At 41.0% G+C, this 23338-nt stretch overlaps 2 protein-coding genes across 2 annotated transcripts; one reads left to right on the top strand and one right to left on the bottom strand.

Annotated features, from left to right (window-relative positions):
• Positions 1 to 2375: 2375 nt before the first annotated feature.
• On the bottom strand, positions 2376 to 18348 carry senp7b (SUMO specific peptidase 7b). The gene is made up of 21 exons (XM_060859191.1): positions 17892 to 18348; positions 17587 to 17691; positions 16440 to 16540; positions 15759 to 15838; positions 14771 to 14895; positions 14311 to 14521; positions 12278 to 12354; positions 11863 to 11970; positions 11257 to 11290; positions 10834 to 11031; positions 10535 to 10749; positions 10298 to 10392; positions 8503 to 8619; positions 8278 to 8397; positions 8045 to 8137; positions 7683 to 7762; positions 6640 to 6701; positions 6465 to 6508; positions 6022 to 6090; positions 2968 to 3118; positions 2376 to 2859 (listed from the first exon to the last, which is right to left on the bottom strand). The coding sequence occupies exons 2-21, from the start codon at positions 17689 to 17691 to the stop codon at positions 2716 to 2718; spliced, it is 2229 nt and encodes a 742-aa protein (XP_060715174.1). The 5' UTR covers positions 17892 to 18348; the 3' UTR covers positions 2376 to 2715.
• Positions 18349 to 19296: 948 nt separating this feature from the next.
• On the top strand, positions 19297 to 22307 carry LOC132838925 (myelin-oligodendrocyte glycoprotein-like). The gene is made up of 4 exons (XM_060859590.1): positions 19297 to 19432; positions 20473 to 20513; positions 20606 to 20923; positions 21812 to 22307. The coding sequence occupies exons 1-4, from the start codon at positions 19398 to 19400 to the stop codon at positions 21910 to 21912; spliced, it is 495 nt and encodes a 164-aa protein (XP_060715573.1). The 5' UTR covers positions 19297 to 19397; the 3' UTR covers positions 21913 to 22307.
• The last annotated feature ends 1031 nt before the right edge of the window (positions 22308 to 23338 follow it).

The following is a 23338-nucleotide window of genomic DNA, read 5'->3' as shown; positions in this document are numbered from 1 at the left end:
ACATGCCACGGAACCACACAGACCCAAATCCAGTCATCAATAAGGGAAGAATATTCAGAAGTAACTTGTTCTTTTTGTCTCTTTCTTCAAGCAAAGAAGAAAAAAAGAAAGACACCTTTTGAGATCTAATAAAAATCAGCACTAACATTAGGTTCCTCTGTGGTTCTTCAGGTGGTCAACAGTTCTACTTTAAAGAGGGTCTACTTGGAGCCATTTATTAGAGAATTGCCAGCAAAGCAACAAAGCAAAGATCATATTATAATGCTATGTGAAAGCTGTAATGAAAATGGGCTCCTCTGTAGTTGTTTGGATGAAGGTTCAAGCTTTCTAAAACGGTTCAACTTGGAGGCAGGTTTTGAAAGGCTCTGTTGGAGAGTTCTGTAGTGAGGCTTTAAAGGTTCTATGTAAAACCCTGCACTAGAAGGTTTCCAAATAGAACCCCATTGAAGTGCCAGTACTATTTTCCACATTACACTATTAGAAAGTAAGGTTTCATGGGTTCTTCAGTGTTCCTTTGTTAGGAACTCTTAAAGGATCTATACAGAAACCTTGTTTTTTACCAGCAGACCCCTCGCTTTAGAACATTAAAGTAGAACCCTCCATCATACTGTATGTTTCAGAAAGGCTTCAGAGTAGAACACTTTTGAAGAGCCCATATTGTTAGCTATCCTACAAACCCCACTACACTCTTACAAATAAAAGGGATTCCAGGATTCCAGCACCCTGATTGATTCTTTAGTTTATTCTCTTAAAGGTTCTGTGCTAGATGTTTTTTTTTTCAACGTTGGTGATGGTTAACAATCCAAAAACAATTCAAAACTTGATTTTCGTTTATTTTTTTAATACACACAAACACACACACACACTCACAAAAAAAAAAAATATGTCAGAGAAGCTGCCAAGCAGAAGCTTCCACTTAGAATGATAGAATTGTTGGCTAGCCAAAGAATCAACAAGGAACACAGTTCTGGTGCAGTTGGTGGAAACTCTTAAGGTACAAACTCAGACGTGTGAAGACACCAGAGAATGTTTCATACTTTATGGAGCTCAGTCGTAAGAGAGGAAAAATGTAATTATTATTCATGAGGATTAAGAGACTATTTAACTTTTGTGACGTTACTAAAAGGGACCTATCCATAGCCTCAGTGCCGGGAAATTGACCATCATTGAAGCCTTCTTGCAGTAATTCTGGATTAGGGCGGAGACATAAGGGAGGGTCGGATCCCTTCTGTGTCAGAGGGCCTAATTTGGTCCTAATCTCACAGTCTAGCCCTGATTAGCAAATCCACGGCGGCAGAACTACGTGACCTTAGTCACCCATGGTCATGAGGCTCTGGACAGCTATGTCACATCTAATTATAGAGGAGATGCTCCAATCCCAAATGAAATCCCTTTGCTACATGAGTTGGAGTAAGTGGAGGAATACACAAACACATATATAGGATGAGGTGTTGCTTTAGTAGGAGCTGTGAATCTCAAAAAAAAATAGTTTTACATCTTATAAGTGCAGCAGGATTCCAGGGTTCAAGGTTTGAGCCTCGTGTACCAGTTGTGTCTCAGTGTCCATATGGATTTCCTTAAATCATACGAGAAGGTTTTTCTACGCGCTGACGTCCCACCCTTCTATCCAGGTTGTATTCCTGTGCTAGCCTCCATGTGCACTGTGACCAGGATGAAGCACTTTAGTGGTTCACGGAGATAAATCAGTGGTTGTAAGCATTGAATTTGTCTGATAATTAAATCTGTTTCTTATAAATACAACAAAGGACTTTTATAGTCCTGACTCAAAGGCAGTCATAAGTGACCACGCTGCCTGCTGTGCAGCTTCTTTTAATTATTTGTAATTAGTACAAGAGTCAACGTTCAGCAGGAGTGGACTCGGCTACGTTTCCCAGAGGACGGCTTTCAAATTTAACCACAATGTCGCAATTAACATCCAATTAACCCTAAAAATGCTTAATAACTTTAATCTGCTCGTTAGTTCTGAGCGCTCACATGTGGCTCACGCCCCTTATTTCAGCATACACATGAAAAGTGGGGCGTGAACATGCCTCGGGTGGAGAACGTGTGGGGTTTCATTTCAAACAGTAAGGGTTCGTTCGCATACAATCGCACAGGAGCACACGCACACAAATGTTGCCCAAGATTTCAGGGATTCGTTTAAACAACCACCCCAAACACACACTTGTGTGATGGACAAAAAGCAGAAAGATCCTAACATGGACTGAACACTGACTTGTTATTGTTTGCAGCTGCACAAGTAATCAGAAACAAAGCCAAAATATTTTGAACAATGTATTAGGTTTATTATGCCTGGAGGGTTTGAGAACACACACACACACACACACCGCTGATAATTAATAGTCACACAGGTCTTTAGAAGCAATACATTTCTTTCTTTATTTTTGACTGCATATATTAAAACACAAACTATACAAATATAATAAATTAACAGGAAATACAAATATTCTTCACATCTTTGTAAAATGCTTTTTCTCACTCTTACTCCTTTAGTTGCCTTTGCACAATTATCGATTGCACACATTAACACACTTATTAATACTAAGGTGTTTTCAGTGCGACGTGTTTTTTAAAGGAACGTGATCGAAAATCCTGTCTTGTGAACTTCAACACGTGTACGTGCAGCATTAAAAATCGCAGGAATGGGAAAACCCCGGTACAAAACGTCCACGTCCGACACTTGGTCCGGTCCCGTTAGCTGCTTTGCACAGCTCCGCCCACTTGCTTCTGGTACAGTTGAAGCACCAGCTCACGTATCTCGGCTCTCTTCCTGCGTACCTGTTGTCGGGGAAACCAACGTTCGAGCTGGAGCGGGAGATCAAAGTGTACGACTGGATTCTGAAAAGGTTAGAAAACGTGTTTCTCAGACACAAGGATGTGCTTTAATAGGAGAATGAGCTCTCTAAGCTCAAGTGTGTGTGTGTGTGTGTGTGTGTGTGTACGTACCTGCAGGAAACTCTCGACGTACTGCAGCAGGTAAAGCCCACAGTCGCTGCTGTTGTCCTGCAGCGGCACTTTGCAGTGGCTTGCTTTTATGTTGTCTTTATTAAACAGTCGCGGCGTTCCTCTACGAACCTCCCACTCCACCTGGAGGTACCTGAGTGGGCGGAGCATCGGGACAGGTAATACATAAATAAATAAATAAATAAAACAAACTCTGATAACGAACATAACCCCTCCCCCTGCACCTGAGGTAACAGGTTACAGCAACAGATAATAAAAAGTATCCTTCCCCATCAGCTACAGTAGATTATTTATCTCCACATTTGTCTAAATCTTTATTCGCTTTTATTTCACCAGTAAAATAACATGCACTTTTTTTTTCCCCCTGTTCCTCGCTCATGTTTAGAAAAGCACATGGACTGGAGTGACCCCCGAGCGTAACGTTGAAAAGCTCATCCCCTGCCAGATCTCCTGTTTTCACAGCTGTTTGTTTTTGATTCGGTGAAATTGCACCACTACGCGTATTGCTGTGTTCCATCTCCAACCCACATGTGTGGAACAACAGCACAGATCGCACCAAGAACACAGAGAAGGCGTTTTTGTTTTTTTTTTAATTGTCGTGTTTTCGAATCCGAAGGCATTTTTATTGTAGCAGACAACTTGTGCTGTTCTAGATTTTTATTGTCACAGAAACGGTCCTTCGTAAATCCTGCTTCGGTGCTACAGAAACAGACGGGCGATGGTGAGTGGAGCGAAGCCAAAGCTGATAAATACAGTTCTGAATAAACGTGTCAGACTTCGAATATTAAGATGAACATATTCAGCAGCCCACAGACACCGTGACTAAAGGACACACCAGTGACGGTGTGGAAAAGGAACGAACGCTCTTCTTCAATTCTATACTGAAGGTAAAAAAAATAAAATAATAACTCAACAGATTTCAATATGTAGTCATTTTATTCAGAAACTGGGACAATGATCCTAACCCAGCTTCTGACCGGATCTCTGCATGTCTGGCAGAAATTTCATCATGGATGACTGCTCATCAGTTAAAGCTTAATCCTAGCAAAACTGAGCTGCTCTTCATTCCAGGTGATTCATCCCCAGGTCATGATCTTGCTATATCCTTGCACAACGATCTGATCTCCCCTTCAGCCACAGCTCGCAACCTTGGGGTAACCATGGACAATCAACTGTCCTTTTCCTCTCATGTTGCTAATGTGACTCGCTCATGTCGGTTTCTTCTCTACAACATTAGAAGGATTCGACCATTTCTGTCCACACAGGCTGCTCAGGTACTTGTTCAGTCTCTTGTCATTTCTAGACTGGATTACTGCAATGCACTGCTGGCAGGTCTACCTATGAACGCAATCCGTCCTCTGCAAATGATCCAAAATGCAGCTGCCCGGCTTGTTTTCAACCTGCCAAAGTTCTCACATACCCCCCCGCTGCTGCGATCCCTCCACTGGCTTCCGGTAGCTGCACGCATCAGATTCAAAACACTGATGCTGGCCTACAAAGCCAAAAATGGACCAGCTCCCTCTTACCTCAAAGCCCTCATAACTCCTCGCACTGCACCCCGCACCCTCCGATCTACCAGCACTGCTCGACTGGTTCCACCACTGGTTCCTCTCAGGGTAAGAGGCAAGTATACTACAAGACTCTTCTCTGTACTGGCACCAAGGTGGTGGAATGAACTTCCCCTAGAGGTCCGGACAGCTGAGTCACTGGCTATTTTCAAGCGGCGGTTGAAGACCTACTTATTCAGGAAACACTTCAACTAGCACTTCTTTCATTATCTTTTGCATTTAAAAAAAAAACAAAACACACCTTTGACACTTTCATTGTAACTTTGAACAAATGTTTTAGACTCATGGTATCTTAAGTATGTAACTTAGTGAGCCAGCATTAATGTATTCAATGCTAGAGATTTAAGCACTTATGTACGTCGCTCTGGATAAGGTCGTCTGCCAAATGCTGTAAACGTAACCCACTGAGATCCTGTGGTGGGATCTTTAAATGCAGTCATCATGGAACCTTCTGAAGGTTCTCCAGAATGATATGAGATACTGAAATCCTTATTGATGTTGAAGGTGATTCTACAGCTCCCTGTGCACTGATATTTTGCTCACTGATGTCATTTGTTGGTGAGGACTTTAAAATTGTTTATTATTCATTCATTCACTCATCTTCTACCGCTTATCCAAACTACCTCGGGTCACGGGGAGCCTCAGCCTCAGACGGGGAATCTCAGGCGTCATCAGGCATCAAGGCAGGATACACCCTGGACGGAGTGACAACCCATCGCAGGGCACACACACACTCTCATTCACTCACACAATCACACACTACGGACAATTTTTCCAGAGATGCCAATCAACCTACCATGCATGTCTTTGGACCGGGGGAGGAAACCGGAGTACCCGGAGGAAACCCCCAAGGCACAGGGAGAACATGCAAACTCCACACACACAAGGTGGAGGCGGGAATCGAACCCCCAACCCTGGAGGTGTGAGGCGAACGTGCTAACCACTAAGCCAATGTGCCCCCCAATGTTGATTATGCAATGATTTAAAAAAAAAAAAAAAAATTTTTATTTTTCAGGACAATTTGGATTTACATGCACACTTTAAAAAGTGTCTATTACAGACTCTCTCATGATGGTCAGCTGTCCATCCGCTGGTGCTCTCCACCTGTGGCTCTCCTTCATTTAGAAAGTCGGTTACGTAAGAATTCTGTCCTGTCAGTTTCACTTTAGCATTAAAAACGATGGTTTCCCTTTAAGCTAGCTAAGCTGGAGGCTTACTGTACACCGCCTTCCGTACTCAGACGTTACATTTCACCCTCGGCGAGTGAAGTTGGAAAACGCCGGTAGGACTTATGTAAAGAAGCTATTTCCTGACTGCCACTTGCTGAGCTTAGTGCTCTAGGACTTGCGTGCAGATTGCGTGCCAAAGCCAACACTGTCCAAAAATGTCAAGCTCCTGTAATCGTTTAGATTGAATTCTCAGTGCTTTAAGCTGTAACTTGCGGTGATCAGTTGTACAGAAAACTTACTCTTGTAGCAGCGTGTAAATGCGATAGTGGTGGGACAGCTTCAGGGAGTCCATGATCAGAATGCAGGGCCTAGAAAGAGAGAGAGGGAGAGAGAGAGAGAGAGAGAGAGAGAGAGAGGGAGAGAATAATCAGATCAACTTTTACCCTACACACCTCTCCCTGTTGTTTAAAAGCAGGATTTGCTGAAGCCGTTTGTGTGTGTGTGTGACTCTAGCATGTGCTCAAATGCATGTAGTAACCTACAGGCTTCACCTGATCACGGTAAAGGGTTACATAGTTACCATGGTAACAGACCGCAGTGACAGCCACACATTTTTTTTCCCGTTATTGATTTAAGGTTAAAAGCACAGTCCAGTGTTATGTGAGGATTTCTCACAGAGCTGAAATGTTTTTATTAAAAAATTATTAATCAGAAATAAATCGGTAAGTGATAGCCGTCCTACCTCCTGGTCACCATGTTCCTCTGGCAGGTGAGCACTGTGCAATTCTGAAACACACACACACACAGGGTTTATGAGTAAGGAAACATGTGGTCTATAAGAAGGCAGGTCGACTCTCCTAACGTCGACATCCTCCTGTAAACACTAAACACTGTGTGGGTGTGTGTGTGTGTTTTACCGGAAGATCTCTGGATTTAAGAGTGCTGTCCTTTGAGTTGCCCTTTGGATCAACCAAACTTCCTGTAAAAACACACAAACACACACACATACAGAGACACACATACAGAAGCACACAGAGAGACACACACACACAGAAACACACAGAGACACACACAGACACACACACACAGAGACACACACAAACATAGACAGACACACACACAGACAGACAGACAGACACAAACACAGACAGACACAGAGTTTATATGGTTATATTTCTGGACATGACTCAGACGATGAATTATGAGACGGGTCAGAGTTAGCAGGTTCTTAAAAATCTTTCCATTTCCGAGACACTAAGCCGCTATGTTAAAAAGAAAGCACACTGAGAGCAGCAGTTTCACTTTAACTAATAATAAAAAATCTTTATTAGAAAAATGCACCGAGTTAAGTTTAAAAAGCCGGAGTGTTTTACGTCTACAACTTTTGTCATTAAGGACGGTAAAAGATCCCTGAAGCAAAAAATAAGCCAAGTTAAACAGACAAGTTAGAATTTCATTACTGACAGCAGCATGGGTACGATATAAAACCAACCAACAGACCAAATCTTCTAGCTCTCTAATAGCAGTTTACATGAAGTACATAATAAAGGTGTTAGAGGACATCATAGTTTTATTTATGTATTTATTATAAAATATTTGTTCTGTTGGTGAAACCTAGTGACATAAAAGTGTTTTTTTTTTTAACTTTGCGTATAATTTCCTGCTGCTGTAAACCGTGTCCTTTTGACAAACGTGAGAACGAGAAGCTACGGTGTAGGGGGACGGAGACAGATTTTTCCAATACACGGAATAAATGAGTGGATGACGAAGGGTGTGTTCCAGTGTCTCCATGACTGTACGTGTGTACATCATCGTGTCATTTCAGACCGAAACGAGATGTTCTTACACCTCCGGGAGACATCCAAACCACATGTGGGGAACAAGGCTGCTGAAAGTAATTAGATTAGACGTGTATGTGTGCATAGGTGTGTGTGTGTGTGTGTGTGTGTATATAGAGCACCTGTTTGGCTTTTCTTCCACGGCACGCACTCGGGCTGCAGCAGGCCGGGGAAACAGATCACTACCAAGTACCAGTGAGCTCTGGAGGGAGAGAGAGAGAGAATATGAAAAAGATAGACGTCTCACACACTCACACACACACACACACAGTGTCTGGACTATAATCACAACAGGACTCAACAGTCCAAACTGAAGTATAACCAGTGGCAAAAACATCTGGACTCTGTGTGTGTATAATACTGTGGGTGTAAAACACTCTGACCTATGTCTCTAAGCAACAACATGACTATCATAAAGCAGCAAACAGACACTTTTCCGTGTTGTATTTACGCAGTGAGAACAAGACGGTGTCGAAACACTCACTCCTGATTGACAGGTATGAAGAGGTAGTCCTTGCTGAAGATGTCGACGTTTCTGGTCCACGTTCTCACTCTGCCGTGGCGTCTGTACTGCGCCCTGTGAGACACGAAACACACACACGGTTTAATACATACTTTGTGCGTGTATGTTTACGCAGGTTATATTTATGTGTGTATGCACTAACGTGTAGTTCACGTGTGTTATATACAGTGTGTAAACGCGTGTGTGCCACTCACGTGCAGCCCGCCTCCTCTTCGCTGCTATTGGCTTTGCGTGTGAGCTGCTTGTAGAAGAAGCTGCTGAAGATGTGCGACCTTTCGGCCACGTCCCGATCTGCTCTCTCTAACTGCAGGTACCTAGGGAGAAAACTCTTATTGAAGAAAACTCTTACTCAAATTGACTAAATAAAATTTATTATAGTAAAATAAACGTATTAGACATCACGGCACTCTGTAACTCACTTGAGGTAGAAGTCGATGATGACATCATTGAGGAATTCACCATCCCTAAGGCACTCCAGGTCTTCGGTTGTCACGGTGATGGCGCCTTTCGAGGGTGGAGGTGGGTACTGAATTAACCTGACGAAATATTATAAAACGCACACACACACAGTTACAATAAGAACGTTGTGGCATCACAAAACACCAACTTGTCATATTCTGGGCAACTTTTTTGGAAAGTGAAATTCCTCTGTAAAACTCATACAACTTCGTATTGGTTTACTAATCAAACCCCCAACTTCAAAAGCTTTAGTGGAAACTTTGTGGAAAGACCTAAAGCAGTGACACAAAGAAGTTTCCAATAGAGCCCGGCTATGCCAAGCCAAGCAAAGCACAAAGCGCTGAATCAGCTTAATCACTATTATCAAACAGTACAGGAGCTGGAGGAGGGAGTTTAATTTCTGTTCCAGTAATCATCATTAAAGTCTACGGTACAGCTCGTATCACAACAACATGAGCAGACATCATGGGCAGAGCGGGATCGAGATTAAACAAACAAAACCTGGAAAAACAAAAAACAAGGGAATAAAGTAGCAAAATAAATTATGTAGGGGAACCAACGGAGCGAGGGAAAGGGATTAAAAGCACCAGGGGTAACAAGCAAACCAGGAAAATGACAGAACCTGAGGAAAACAAGAGACAACAGGAACCAAGTAAAGCAAAGCGAGGCAAGGCAAAGCAGAGAATCAGATACTGGGTTAAAAAACAAGGAACTGAGAGGAAGAAGAGAGACACGTAATGATGGAAAAGAACTAAGGAAGGAACTAAAGAAATGAGGGAACTGAGAAAGCAAGGAAACTGCCACAGAGAAGGGACTGAGAGCACCAAGTATAATTTGTTAAACAAGGCAACCGAACAAACCAAGAAAAACAAGACAAGACAAATGGAGAAATGAAGGAATTTGGGAACTAAGTTAAAGGGAACCAAGAACCAGGAAAAAAGCAACTAAGGAAGCAATGGAACTGAGAAACCAACAAAGCCTATGGATCAAAGGAAACAAGAGAACCAATGAATCAAATAAGGGAACCAAGGGAACAGGGGAGACCACGGAACCAAGGGATCAGAGGAGACCACGGAACCAAGGGATCAGAGGAGACCACGGAACCAAGGGATCAGGGGAAACCACAAAACCAAGGGATCAGGGGAGACCACGGAACCAAGGGATCAGAGGAGACCACGGAACCAAGGGATCAGAGGAGACCACAAAACCAAGGGATCAGGGGAGACCACGGAACCAAGGGATCAGAGGAGTCCACGGAACCAAGGGATCAGAGGGGACCACGGAACCAAGGGATCAGGGAAGACCACGGAACCAAGGGATCAGGGGAACCCACAAAACCACGGGATCAGGGGAGACCACGGGATCAGGGGATCAGAGGAGACCACGGGATCAGAGGAGACCACGGAACCAAGGGATCAGAGGGGACCACGGAACCAAGGGAACAGAGGAGACCACGGAACCAAGGGAACAGAGGAGACCACGGAAACAAGGGATCAGGGAAGACCACGGAACCAAAGGATCAGGAAACATGCCAGACACGAGGGTAGAAGTGAACCAAGTAGAATTATTAAAATGAAGAATCAAGAAAGCAAAATAAAAAGAAACCAAACACAAGCACTCTGTTGTTTCCTGCGGTATCATGAAGAAGAGCAAAAATAATCCATTATAGTGTTACAATAAAAACACCACCCAAAGTAAACAGAAGTTGTGATTGAGGGATTTGTGCAACCTGAAAAAGGGTAAAGCCCAGTGTACCTTTTGGGCATGCTTGACTGTCTTGTATGGCTGCGTAGTGTGTGTCTGATACCCGTGACAGCAGGAGCTCTGCCACTTCTGGCCCCGTTGTGACTCTGTAAACAAGCAGAGACGCATCAGAGCTCAGGATGTGAAGGTGGATCAGTACGAAGGTATAACACAATAAGACACGCTAAAAAAAGAATGAATCCTCCTGTACCTGAAGCTAAAGGGGAGCAGAAAAGGGGAGGGGCTTACCTGATTGGGTACTTTGTTCCCCAGCAGAGTGAGGAACTGGGCACCGTGACGGTGACACGTTACCCGTTTCAGCCCCTCCTCCCGGGACAGAGCTGTTCCCAAGGACGTGTGTCCGTTCCTCACAGACATAATCTCCATCAGAGACGCTATGGTGGCTTCCTGCAGATCGTCCAATCGACCAATCAATTGCACCAACACAAACGGTGAGGGTGGGGCTAAAGGAGGACACGACATGTACGTATAATGTGTAACTCTCTCAGCTGAAGGTTTCCTTTACCGGTCATTTGATTATTTCTCACCAGTTGTGTCTTTGTGTAGCGCAGACAGCTCAGTGTGCAGCAGTCGGGCCTGAGCGTTGCTCAGGATGAAGAAGAGGAGGGATGATGAAGAGTCGCACAGCTCCGTCAACCCACTGCCAACTGCGTCCCACACACCGTACGCTCGCAGCTCAGAGGGAACCAAACACACCGACACCTGTGTGTCACCACACTCCGCTCCTGACCCGGACAGACAGGAAAAGAGAGCTTTGGTCAACACACTGATGTCACTTCCTGTTTGCTTATAGTTAACATAAATTAACATATATTACATGGAAATGGAGCATTTTATTCCTCACATATGATCATCTAACCTGACAAAGTCTAGATCTTGCTTTCCATCACCAACTTGCAATCTATTACTCTGTGTGTGCGTGTGTGTGTATGCGTGTGTCAGAGCTTCACCTTTTAGTGGAATCAAGATGCACTCTTCCTTGATCTACAAAAGAACAGACAGAGAGAGAGAGAGAGAGCACGATGACATAATGATGTCAGAGCACGTAACGAGATGCTATAACACAATCTCAGTGAGTTTATACACTACTTCCTACTCTTGTTTGTCTGTTTATTGGTTGGTGGGTCAGTTTGTACTCCAGAGAGAAAGAGAAAACGTCCTGTGTGTGTTGTCCTGTACCAGACTTTATCACAGTCAATAAAAGCTATAATACACACACACACACAGTTTGTGTGTGTCAGGGATTGCTGTACACCTCGGACTACAAGTCCACTTTTTGACCTTCATGATGCGTCATGAGGAGCGAGTTCCCCAACATGAACCTGAGAAGCGTCACTCTGATGGACACCACACCACAGCTGGACTAATAACACATACAGATGTGGAAACATCAAGCTTGTTTTTGTCATCTCTGAACACGTTCTTTCTTTCTGTCCATAACGACGTCTGCTTCGTTTCATTTCGTTTCCTGACGCATAAATTAAAATTCCAGAAAGAAAAACAGTGATGTGTCCTTTAATGGAACATGCAGAAAGAGCTAGAATACACACACACACCATGATGGGTCCGTTGGTGTTACTCCGCGTTGTGCCAAAGTACAGAGTGGAGAAGGCGAGTTCTATCATGGCAGGAGATGAACTCTGAACTTCTAACCTATGGTTCTTCTGTATATATATATATATGAGAGAGAGAGAGAGAGACGGAGACAGGACAGACAGAGAGAGAGAGACAGAGACAGAGAGAGAGGGAGAGAGAGACAGAGGGAAAGAGAGAGAGAGAGAGAGAGAGAGAGACAGAGAGAGAGAGAGAGAGACAGACAGAGAGAGAGAGACAGAGAGAGAGAGAGAGAGAGAGAGAGAGAGAGAGAGAGACAGAGAGAGTGTTCAGTGTTGATTGACTGTTTATGGTTACAGAGTTACAGAGATTTTATTACAGGTTCACACTAAAGCTCCTGGATATTTTAACACTCACCTGTAGATCTGGATTTAATCGAACGTCACCTCGTGCTTCATCGTGTTCCTCATCTTCATCGCCACTGGACAATACAACTGCAGCACACACAATAACAATCACACGGTGATCGACGCTGCACTCTCAAACCTACGACCCGTCTTTACAGAGATCCTTTAAGCCAAATGGACTTAAAATATAAATGGTATAAATGGTTTATAATGATCTAATGAACATTTTAATATTAGTATTACTTAACAAAAAGGGAGTTAGTTGTGATAATCTTCTGTATTTATACATTTAATTAATAAATAATCAGATGAATGAACAATAAAAAATAAATTAAAATTAATTATTAATAATGAATAAAGTGAAAAGGAAGGAACAAAAGAAACAAGAAAAATCAGTAAATGAATAAGTAAATAAACGCTACGTCGCTTGGAAGTTCTTTTACTAGAGAAAGGAATTAAACGGACGTGAGATGAATAAAGAACACGGAGCTCGGATACAACCGACGCTGCAGCTTCACTCTTCGGCTGTTTAATCAGGTTAGAAACCGAGTCGATGGAAACGTAAAGTGATAAGGTGTTCATAAACATCAGAGAGAGACGTGGTGGAGAAACCAGAGATCTGCGGCTAAATAACAGCTGGATCGCCTTCCACCAAACCCAAACAGAAGCAGAAGCCAGACCAAGGTGGTCTGTGGCTGTATTAAGGGTTTAGGGATTCCTCACACTGAGCTTGGAGGAGCATCAGTGCCAACGGGATGCAGAGATTAATAACTCTGAGTTTAATCGTCCAGTTAAAGACTGAGGAAAATGCGCATGATTTAATCTCAGGGCAGAAAATGGTACTGAGAATTAGTGAGACTACGCCGGACTCCCATCAGGTCTGGTGTAGCGTCAGGTTCCTGCTCTCAGCAGTGTGCCCCAGAAACATTTAGTAGTGGTGGCCGGAGGAGGTCACAGCAAATCTTGGGGTGGCACCAAAAATAAATAAATAAATCAGTGTAGTGTGTGTTATACTTTAGTTTTGTTTCTGGTTAATGTAACACTATGACATTAAAGCTGGAGTCCAGAACTTTTTTGTTTAAAATGTATCCAAAATCAATTCTCTTTCTTTCTTTCTTATGACCATATCTATCTATCTATCTATCTATGACCATTTCTTTCTATCTATGACCATATCTATCTATCTATCTATCTATGACCATTTCTATCTATCTATCTATCTATCTATGACCATTTCTTTCTATCTATCTATCTATGACCATTTCTATCTATCTATCTATCACCATTTCTTTCTATCTATCTATGACCATTTCTATCTATCTAGCTATCTATTTATGACCATTTCTTTCTATCTATCTATCTATCTATCTATCTATCTATCTATCTATCTATCTATCTATCTATCACCATTTCTATCTATCTATCTATTTATTCATTCATTCATTTTTCACTTCATGAACTATTGTGAATTTTCATTATGCATTCAAATTCAAATTCATACTAGGGGGCGCTCCTGGCTCACAGGGTTTGGTTCTGTATGGTTCGGTTTCCTCACGCTTGCCCACTGTGTTTGCTGAACCTCGGCCCTCACACCTTCTCCTATTCCTGTGTGCGGTAATGACTGTGAATGGGGGAAAAAAAACGAATTAAAAAGAAAAAACAAGATTTTTCCAGTCGCACTTCCAGGAAACACTCGGATTCCTCTAAAGAGCGATGGGATTAAAGTGATTCCACAGCACCGGTGCTACACGATGCTACAAACACCTTTACCTGAAGAGTCACGAACCGAATCGTTATTAATTACTGCATAGGATCCTGCACTTAATATAGCAAATAAAAATAAATAAGTCACTAATCATGCTAAGCCCCGCCTTTAGATAAAAGGCCACGCCTCCTTTTGACATGAGTGGAGTTTAAAAATCAAGGCAGAATTACAACAGTAAACTGGTAGCTAACGGCTTCCGTTACTTGTTAGCAACGTTAGCATCGTGAACCGTCCGTCCGGACGTAAAGATAATTAGTAACGGATGATTTTGTACACACTGGGTTCTGTGCAGCTTGTTTTGGTTCTCTGGTAGGTTTTGAGAGGAAATCTCAGCTTCCTCCTGGTGTAAGGACAATCGCTGGAATCACTGGAGTGGACGTGTGTGTCCTTGGGCGTCCTCGCTAGCTTTGCCGGCGCTCTGTCCTCTGAGTGTGTGTGAGAAGAAGAGTGTGTGCTCTGTCCGTTCTGCTTGTCCGCTACAGCTGTGTTCTTTAGCACACAGACATAAAGAGTTACATCAGTTAAGTTAATTGAAAAATTAAAATTTTCCAGCAAATCTTACTGTAATAGCCTGCGTATCCTGTGTGTGTGTGTGTGTGTGTGTGTGGTGTTCTGGTCTCTACAGGCAAACACATTTATGCAAATCAGGCATTAACTGATTAAATATGTGCAAAACATTAAAGGGCCCTAAAGATTTCTAACCGCTATGTGAAGAAACTTCAACTAATAAAATCTCACCACAGACGCCCGAGTGTTTGCGCTCCGTGTTTCTCTGACCGGAGAAGCCATCTTCTTCTCACCCTCTTCATCATCCTCCTCATCCTCAGGCTGTGATGATGAGCATTTCTCAGCAAGACCGAGACCTAAAGAACAGGAAATGGACAGATTTATACTCGGGTCATATAAACGTCTCATTTTGTTCCTTTTCTGTGCGTCACGGTTTGTTTTTTGTACAGAACGTAGTTCGATTAAATTGTGAGGACTTTTTAGAGACGAGGCGTCTGACGCCGGGGCATCGGCTGCAGGAGAAACGGATTTTCCTTTTCTTTGAACCGTTGTTATCTTTGAGAGACAGAGAAGAAGAAAAAGATGAGAAACGACGAGGAAGAAAACAGCAGGATGCTCTTTTAAAGCTCTATAAAGTGAAACAAGTTTCTTTATCAGTGATATGAAGCCAGGAAAATGCTGCAGCCCTCCAGCAAAATATAGAGCATGGAGAGCAAAGGAGAGGAAATGAGGACACAGGAGGGGAAAAAAAAGAGGGTGAATTTTCAACTTTAAGAGCTCATTAAAGCGCACATAAGCAAGTTTCCCTCGTTAGCGTGGCAGTAATTCACGCCAGATACGAAGGCCGAGCTTCGGCTTGCGTCAAAAAGAGTCTGCATCGCTGCTAAATGAATTACGGAGCGTGCAAACTATGTTTCGGGAAAATATGGGGGAAAGAAATCGCATGTGCTTTTAATGTGCTGTAATAAAATGTATACAACAAACAAATAAACAGACAAAGAAACATATAAACCTAAGCCGCCCATTTTGAAACACGTGACACCTGTCACTGATGTGTGTTTCCACTAAACCATGTGTGAGTCTGTGTGAGTCTCTCTCTCTCTCTCTCTCTGTCTCTCTCTTTCTCTCTCTCTCTCTCTCTTTCTCTCTCTCTCTCTTTCTCTCTCTCTCTGGGGATTTTAAAGTTTAAGGAAACCTCTTCTGTGGGTTTTGTTCTCACCACATTTTTTCTTAAATGAAGGTGTGTGTTTGTTGTCCTCACGATCGCACAGCTTATCTGATGCCCTCTTGGGTCTCCATCTGAAAGAAAAAAAAACATACACATGCACAGACACACGATTGCTTTGTTTCGATTGCTTTCACATTTGATTCATTCGTGTTTTCCTCACATTTATTCCTGGAGTGAAAATAAAAAGACAGCATGGTTGAATTTATTTCAATGATAAATGGTTAAAGAACAAACACACACACACACACACACACAAGGCATGGAAAGAACATCATGCGTCATTATGTCACTCGGTTCTAAAGGAAAGCTCGGTAATGTCCAATACCAAGTCATTTTAATTATGTCATGTTTGCAGAAACAAATTGTGTAAAAGTGTCTAAACACCGCCACCTGGTGGCTGATTTTATAATTGAACAACAAATGCATCTGTGCGGCGACAGGTCATTTTATTGTGCAATACTGCCCCCTGATGGCATCCTACATAAATTCAGATTACAGTAGTAAGGTATAGTAGTACAAGAGCACACTTGTACGAGAGCACGCTCGTATCACATTGGTTTGCTTGGAAGATTGAATTCCTGCCCCACAAATCTGCATGTTGAGTGAAATACAGCAGCTTGGACAGAATTTTATATTTATTTCTCTTTAATATTTGAAGTTGCAGTCACTCACCGGTCAGTTCCGGTACATGCAGGCTTGGTTTCTCTTCTCCCATTGACAATGCTGCTTCTGTTCGTCTTGTGCCCGTTAAAAACATCTCGATTCCAGGGAGACTGTGGGAGAGAAAATATCCAGACTTTAAGAGTGGTTTCTAATAAACAGTTTGTTGCAAAACAGCATCATGAAGATCAAGGAGCTATCAAAATCTGGAAATGTCCTGGAAAGTTCTGGAAAACTATTAGTACTATTAATATAGTATTAAAACTATAAAGAATAAATAGAGGGGGGCACGGTGGTTTAGTGGTTAGCACGTTCGCCTCACACCTCCAGGGTAGGGGGTTCGATTCCCGCCTCCACCTTGTGTGTGTGGAGTTTGCATGTTCTCCCCGTGCCTCGGGGGTTTCCTCCGGGTACTCCGGTTTCCTCCCCCGGTCCAAAGACATGCATGGTAGGTTGATTGTCATCTCTGGAAAATTGTCCGTAGTGTGTGAGTGCGTGAGTGAATGAGAGTGTGTGTGTGCCCTGTGATGGGTTGGTACTCCGTCCAGGGTGTATCCTGCCTTGATGCCCGATGACGCCTGAGATAGGCACAGGCTAACCGTGACCCGAGGTAGTTCGGATAAGTGGTAGAAAATGAGTGAGAGTGAGAGTGAGAATAAATAGCTCTGAAGGATCTGGAGAGATCCAGAGCTCAGACCAGTGAAGCTTTGCACAGGACAACCACAAACTGAACGCAACGGATGGAAGTGTGACATGATTGAAATCCTGTTTAGAATTTTTAAAGCCCAAAAATTGAAGTTTTGTGGCTTGATACAGAACTCTGTGTTAAACAAAACCAATCTAGCCCAGTTAAAGGACACCTTCAGCATGGGGGTGGTCGAATATGACAATTTGACTGAGCACTGAATTCCACATGTCTATTTATGACACCAATTACTATACAGGACAATAAATCACCTACAGTGCATTCAGTGCGTCATTTAACCCAGTCATCAGGGTGCATGATGGGAATTTTATAAGTGCATTTGTTATGTTATTTACTGTTCTTACAGCAATAACTACAAAACAGTCGTGCACATAAAACAAACAAGACACGTTTTCGGCTACATTTTAAACAACACGCTATGAAACTTATGGTACGTCATAATGGACTTCATACTTTGGGTGTGACGTCAACCTGAAGCCGAGCGAGAGGTGACGTCATGCGAATGTCTGGAGTATCCGGAAGTTGTTTCTTCTTCGGGATCTTAAACGGAGTTCCCATCTTAATACAAAAGCAAACAAAAACAAACCAATTAAAACGAATTGTTCCGTTTTCCCTTTGCTTCATTGTGTAATAACGATGTGTAAAAGTTAAACATTAGGCTAACAGGTGTGAAGTTTGTCACTTTCAAACATAAACAATACAAAAGTTTAAATAAAAGGTGATAAGTAAATGGTTGTAAAAGGACGAGCAGCTGATACCTTCCTCCTGAGCTCGAGTAATAAACACGTCCACCTTCTTCATTCAATCTTCACGGATGCAGAAATGTAATGAAACCTCTCCATCATCACTTAGCTAGCTGGCTAACTATCACTGCGCAGCAACTTGTTTATAAATACGTGGCTAGCTAAACTAAGCTAAACAATAACGTCATTATAACGCATTGATCTAGGATCTGTTATAATACACCGTTTGCTCGGTACCAAGAAAATGCTCCTAGAGAAAACTGTTAGGTCTCGAAGACTAGTTTGTTTACAACAGAGAAGTGTTTACATTGTTTAGCTAACCAAAAGCTAACACTAATGTTAGGCTTGCTGCTTCTTCGTCTTTATCACCGTCGCATCGAGTTGAACAGTGTTTTGCTACCACCTGCTGGACTGGAGTTGTGTCCATGTCCAAAACAGTGTACATTGTCCAAAACAGTGTCCATTGTCCAAAACAGTGTCCATGAAAGAGAAATTAGTGATTCAGAGCTTTTTACACGAGGGTCCTGGAGCTGTAAAGATAAGCGATTGAAAGCGTTTTTATACAAACCCCACATCGCTGTCTTACAACATCCAGTAAAAGGGCGTTTAGGGTCATGTTTGTCAATGTCTCCACAGTAAACATTAACTACGAGTTCATAGATCATTTACGGTCCTGTTAAGGAACGAGAACAAGAATCTTTGTGCTGTAATATAGAAAAATTAGTTCTGTATCAAGCCATAAAATTTCAATTTTGGGCTTTAAAAATTCTAAACAGGATTTCAATGTTTAAACACTGAGCACACGTCGTACAGCTACATCTTTCTACTTCCTTCCTTGTTTTGAGTCTCAGGTTGTAAAATGTTCTGAAATGAGCCTTTTGATGACTAAACCCTACATGAGACCTCTGAAAGGGATGGTCATTTAAGCTGTCCTAAATTACACTCCTTTTCTACTAGATAAATATCATCACCAGTCCATCAGACTTTACATCTAATATGAAAAGAGGGTATTTTGAGCTCGGTGGGGGGAGAGGGGTTTGGAGTATAAAACTCCTCATTTCTTTTAAGCTGGCTGTATCCAGGTTAAGATAAAGTGCTTATTGTAGAATAAGTTAAATGAAAGAATGTTCTCTGTAAAGCCTGGATCCATCAGTTGTCTGTTAAAGCAGTGCTTCTCAGCTCTTTCCTAGATTTAGCATCACCTTCAAACAATCTTTTACTACTCTTAAAAGGTTTGACTAGTTAACTGAATGAGTTTTTTTTTTTTTTGTTATTATGTTTTTTGTTTCTTTCTTTTGTCATCTTTCCCCAAATGCAATGCCTGATAATCCTGTTTGTGGTCTCACTGCAATGGCTGGAGGTTCAATTGCCAATACAAACAGCACTGGAGACAAAGGGCATCCCTGACGAGTCGATGGCTCTGAAATAAAGGGTCGTTCGGGAATGTGTGGTATTGTTAGTTAGGATCTCAGAGGCTGGGTTTGGTTTGTCTGTAATGATCAAATCTGTTTAAGAAAAGTTATGCCTAATCGAAATCTTGGGAGCACGTCAAAAAGGTAATTCCATTCTATCCAGTCGAAGGCTCGTCATCCATCGACTAATAACGTTGCTGCATTTATTTATCAGGACTCTTATGCAATATATTCATGTTTTTGTGTACCAAACCTTGCTGGTCATCAATAATCAAATGAAGGAGATATTTATCCAGTCTTCTAGAAAAACAAAAAAACTAATTGGGATATTAATGCTAATCTTAATCTTAATGATACTTTGCATTCCAGTGCAGCCACTGAATTTGACACATGGCTCAATCGAGTATCAGTATCACACAGTTTATTTGCAGAAGATTTTGATCAAGTCAAGTCAAGTCAAGAAGCTTTTATTGTCATTTCAACCATATATAGCTGTTGCAGTACACAGTGAAATGAGACAACGTTTTCCAGGACCAGGGTGCTACATAAAACAAAGACAGGGCTAAAGACTTGTAAGTAGTCTTAGCCACAAAGTGCAACTGTGCAACCTGGTGCAAACAGTGCAGGACAAGACAAACAAGACAGACAAGACAGTACAGGACAAAAGACAGTGCAGGACAAAAGACAGTGCAGGACAAAAGACAGTGCAGGACAAGAGACAGTGCAAACACAAAGTTACAAGACAATACAAAAAGTACAAAAAATGCAATACACAAAAGACAATAAATAGTAAACAGTAACAGAAACAGCGCCACAAACACACAGATGCCTTGTTTAAAATGTTAGCAGTGTGTGTTAGGGTTAGGGTTTTTGTGTTGAATTATGCATTTAGCTCATTAAGCTACTGGCAGGTTTGTTTAGATTGGGCTGAGTTGTGGTGTATCTCACAGGACTATTGACTATTGTGTAAATACACCAAGATACTGGATCAAATTCCATTAAGACCTTATTTATTAAGTTGAATAAGCTTAAATTGTATTTTATAAACAATTTTGTAGTCAGAACCCCTCAGTTCAGACACTACATTGGTTTTGTCAATTTGTTGTCCTGAAAACTGTAACAGTGGCCTGTGATTTTATCATAAAATAAATAAATCCTGCTATTCCTCTTTTCCTTTTCCACAGATGTTTATTATTCTTCATGGTCTATCTGCTGATATACAATGGTGAGAGATAAAAATGGTCTGACTTTGATGATACACAATCCAGTAGATTTCACCTACATTTGATTTCTTGTGTATTTGTGTTGTACTTTCAGTGTTAGTGCAGAACATTGAGATTCATGAAGCCTTCGTAGGTGATACAGTCATCTTACCATGTTCCATCGACCGCACTGTAGTTAGTGAGGATGTGTTTTGGCGAGATGATGACGGAGCAGTGGTGGTTGATATAATCAAGAATAAAGAAGATTTTTATGAGCAGAGCCCAGAATACAGAGACAGAGTTCAAACTTTTCCAAATGAGATTGAAAACGGAAACTTCTCCATCAAGCTGAGTAATGTGACGCTCTCTGACTCGAGAACTTACACCTGCAAAGCCTCTGGATCTGTTCAGAGTGTAAAACTGAGTGTTAAACGTTAGTATCATCTTTTCAATAGCACACAGACATGTACAGTGTTTTGATTCCTAAAGACAGTGTTAATCTAACCAGACCTTTTAATGTTAATGATTATTATGATGAAATCTGTATGTGTGGTTAGCATGACACCTTTAACCAGTGCAATTTACATTTTTTTTTTACAATTGATGGTTAAGGGCCTTGCTCAAAGGCCCTGTAGTGACAGGCAGTATACAATTTTTTTTGTCTTTAAATGAACTTGAAATTTGTTTCTACATGCCATGTCAAACCAAGGTCATGTCATGTCAAGGTGTGTGTGCAGAACAGATTTCTAATCCTGCTCTCACAGAGCTTTCTTGAGATATACCATAGTTAGAAGTACAGAGAAACACATCAAGTTAACAATCCAAATAATGTAGACTCTGAAATATAAAAAACACAACAAACATGTTAATCTTATCTAATCTAAAAGATGGGCATCAATAAGTACATGAAAGATGTCCACAACAAAGATGTATACTATACCATTTACTAGATTGTCAGTTACAGAATAAATAAATGACCTGTTCAGTTACAGCTAAAGTCACTGCTCCTTTAATTGCTTTAAATAAGACTCTCTTACTTCCTTGTTTGACTTGTCGTCTCTTGCCCTTGTCTCAGAGCCACATTCCATTCAGTCTATAGCAGTGTATGCTGTGTGTCATGTGTGTACAAATCTCCTGTTAATCCTTCTTCATGTTCGGGATCACTGTTTTACAAATGTTTTTCCCACCAATTTTAACAACCCAGTCTCCATCAGTACAGGGCCAGTATACAAGTATGTTACTAACACCTTATTAACGAATAAAGGTATATCTAATTTTATCTTTACTCACTTCTGCTTTTCTCTTTCACTTACACATACAGAAGCAGAAAAAATAATCGTTCCAAGAAATAGTGACGTCACAATAAGAACAAGCAGCTTGTTCCTGCTGGGGTTCAGTCTGCTGTACAGTTTGGACTTTTGAAGACAACATGAAGCTCAAGATGTAAGTGCTGTATCAGAAAACAAGAAGTTACGAGGCAAACCTTTATACAAACCATACCAGCTTTCACATTACCAACAATCTAACAAAGAAAATAAAACTAATTTCATGTAAAATAATCTTTGACACTTTTTTTGTTGTTTTGTTTTTTTGTTGTTTTGTTTTTTGCATTTGTTCACAAAATGCTGTAAAATTACAAACATACTCTGAATTAACAAACCAACTGTTATTTGAAGTTTTATGCTAATAATGAAGTACATTTATTTTTCACAGAAAGTACAATATTTTTATTCAGTATTTCTTGTTTTCTTACATACAAATGTATGTGAATTGACACAAATTCTCTGTATGTAAACATGCAGCTCATTACATAAAGCTTTGTGACCATCTGAACACTTTTACATGTTTCTGTCATTTTAAGGTGAAGCTTATTAGTTGTCTTATTTGTGACAACCTTTACATTCAAACTCTTCAATTCTGGATATAAATTTACACTCTTTTTTTTTTAAAGTGAGACACTTTACTGAGATATTCAATAGTAGGATAAATAGAACATGGAGAACAAAAGTCTGAAAGAACTTTAATGTATCCCAAGATGTCCTGGGTAGAAAACAGGGAAAAACACACACACATTCAAACCTTTGGACAATTCATATTCCTTATTTCACAGAATATGCATGTCTTGGAAATCAGAGAATATGTGAACAATGTGATCTATTTATATATCAACAATGTGACGTAGATATAGATGACCATTGTAAAGAAAAGTGTGCAAAATATACAGAGTTTGCAAGTACAGTGTAAGCATTATTGATGGTTGTGTAGTCTCAGTATGTGTGCAGAACAAGAAAGCCTTTACAATAGACTGTCTCACTCCATGCAGTTAAATTATAGTATGAAGAGAAATGCTGGAGAATTTGTGCTGCTTTGGTCAGTGGCTTAACTTCAAACTAAAGGATCATGTAACTTTATATGTAAAAGTTAATGTCAACTTAATTGCACAGCTTTTAGATATTTTGCAGTAATAGTGTTACATCAGTTCACACTCAGCTGATCTTTGCTCTCTAGTGTAAATTTTAATATATTTTAATGTTAAATAATAAAGAAGAAATTGGCACTCAAAACATTCAAATCTAAAAGTAGTCAAAAGTTAAAAGTCTAAAATTTAACTGAAACTTGTTGAACCAGCAGTCTGATAAATAAAAAAGATAAAGATAAGATAAAAAAAATGTAAAAATTAAAAAATTAAAGTTGGGTTTAATGAACAATCCAACTTGCTGGATTACATAATCTCAGTGTGGGTAAATAAACCAAACTCTGTTTTCCGAGTAAACTTTCTTTCTTTTTGTTCACTCCTGTACATGACACACATTAGTTAGTGAAAATATAGTTAGCTTACATACTTTAA

Source organism: Tachysurus vachellii, chromosome 23, assembly GCF_030014155.1.
Source record: "Tachysurus vachellii isolate PV-2020 chromosome 23, HZAU_Pvac_v1, whole genome shotgun sequence".
Lineage (NCBI taxonomy): Eukaryota > Metazoa > Chordata > Actinopteri > Siluriformes > Bagridae > Tachysurus > Tachysurus vachellii.
This window is presented reverse-complemented; position numbering and strand designations above follow the sequence as displayed.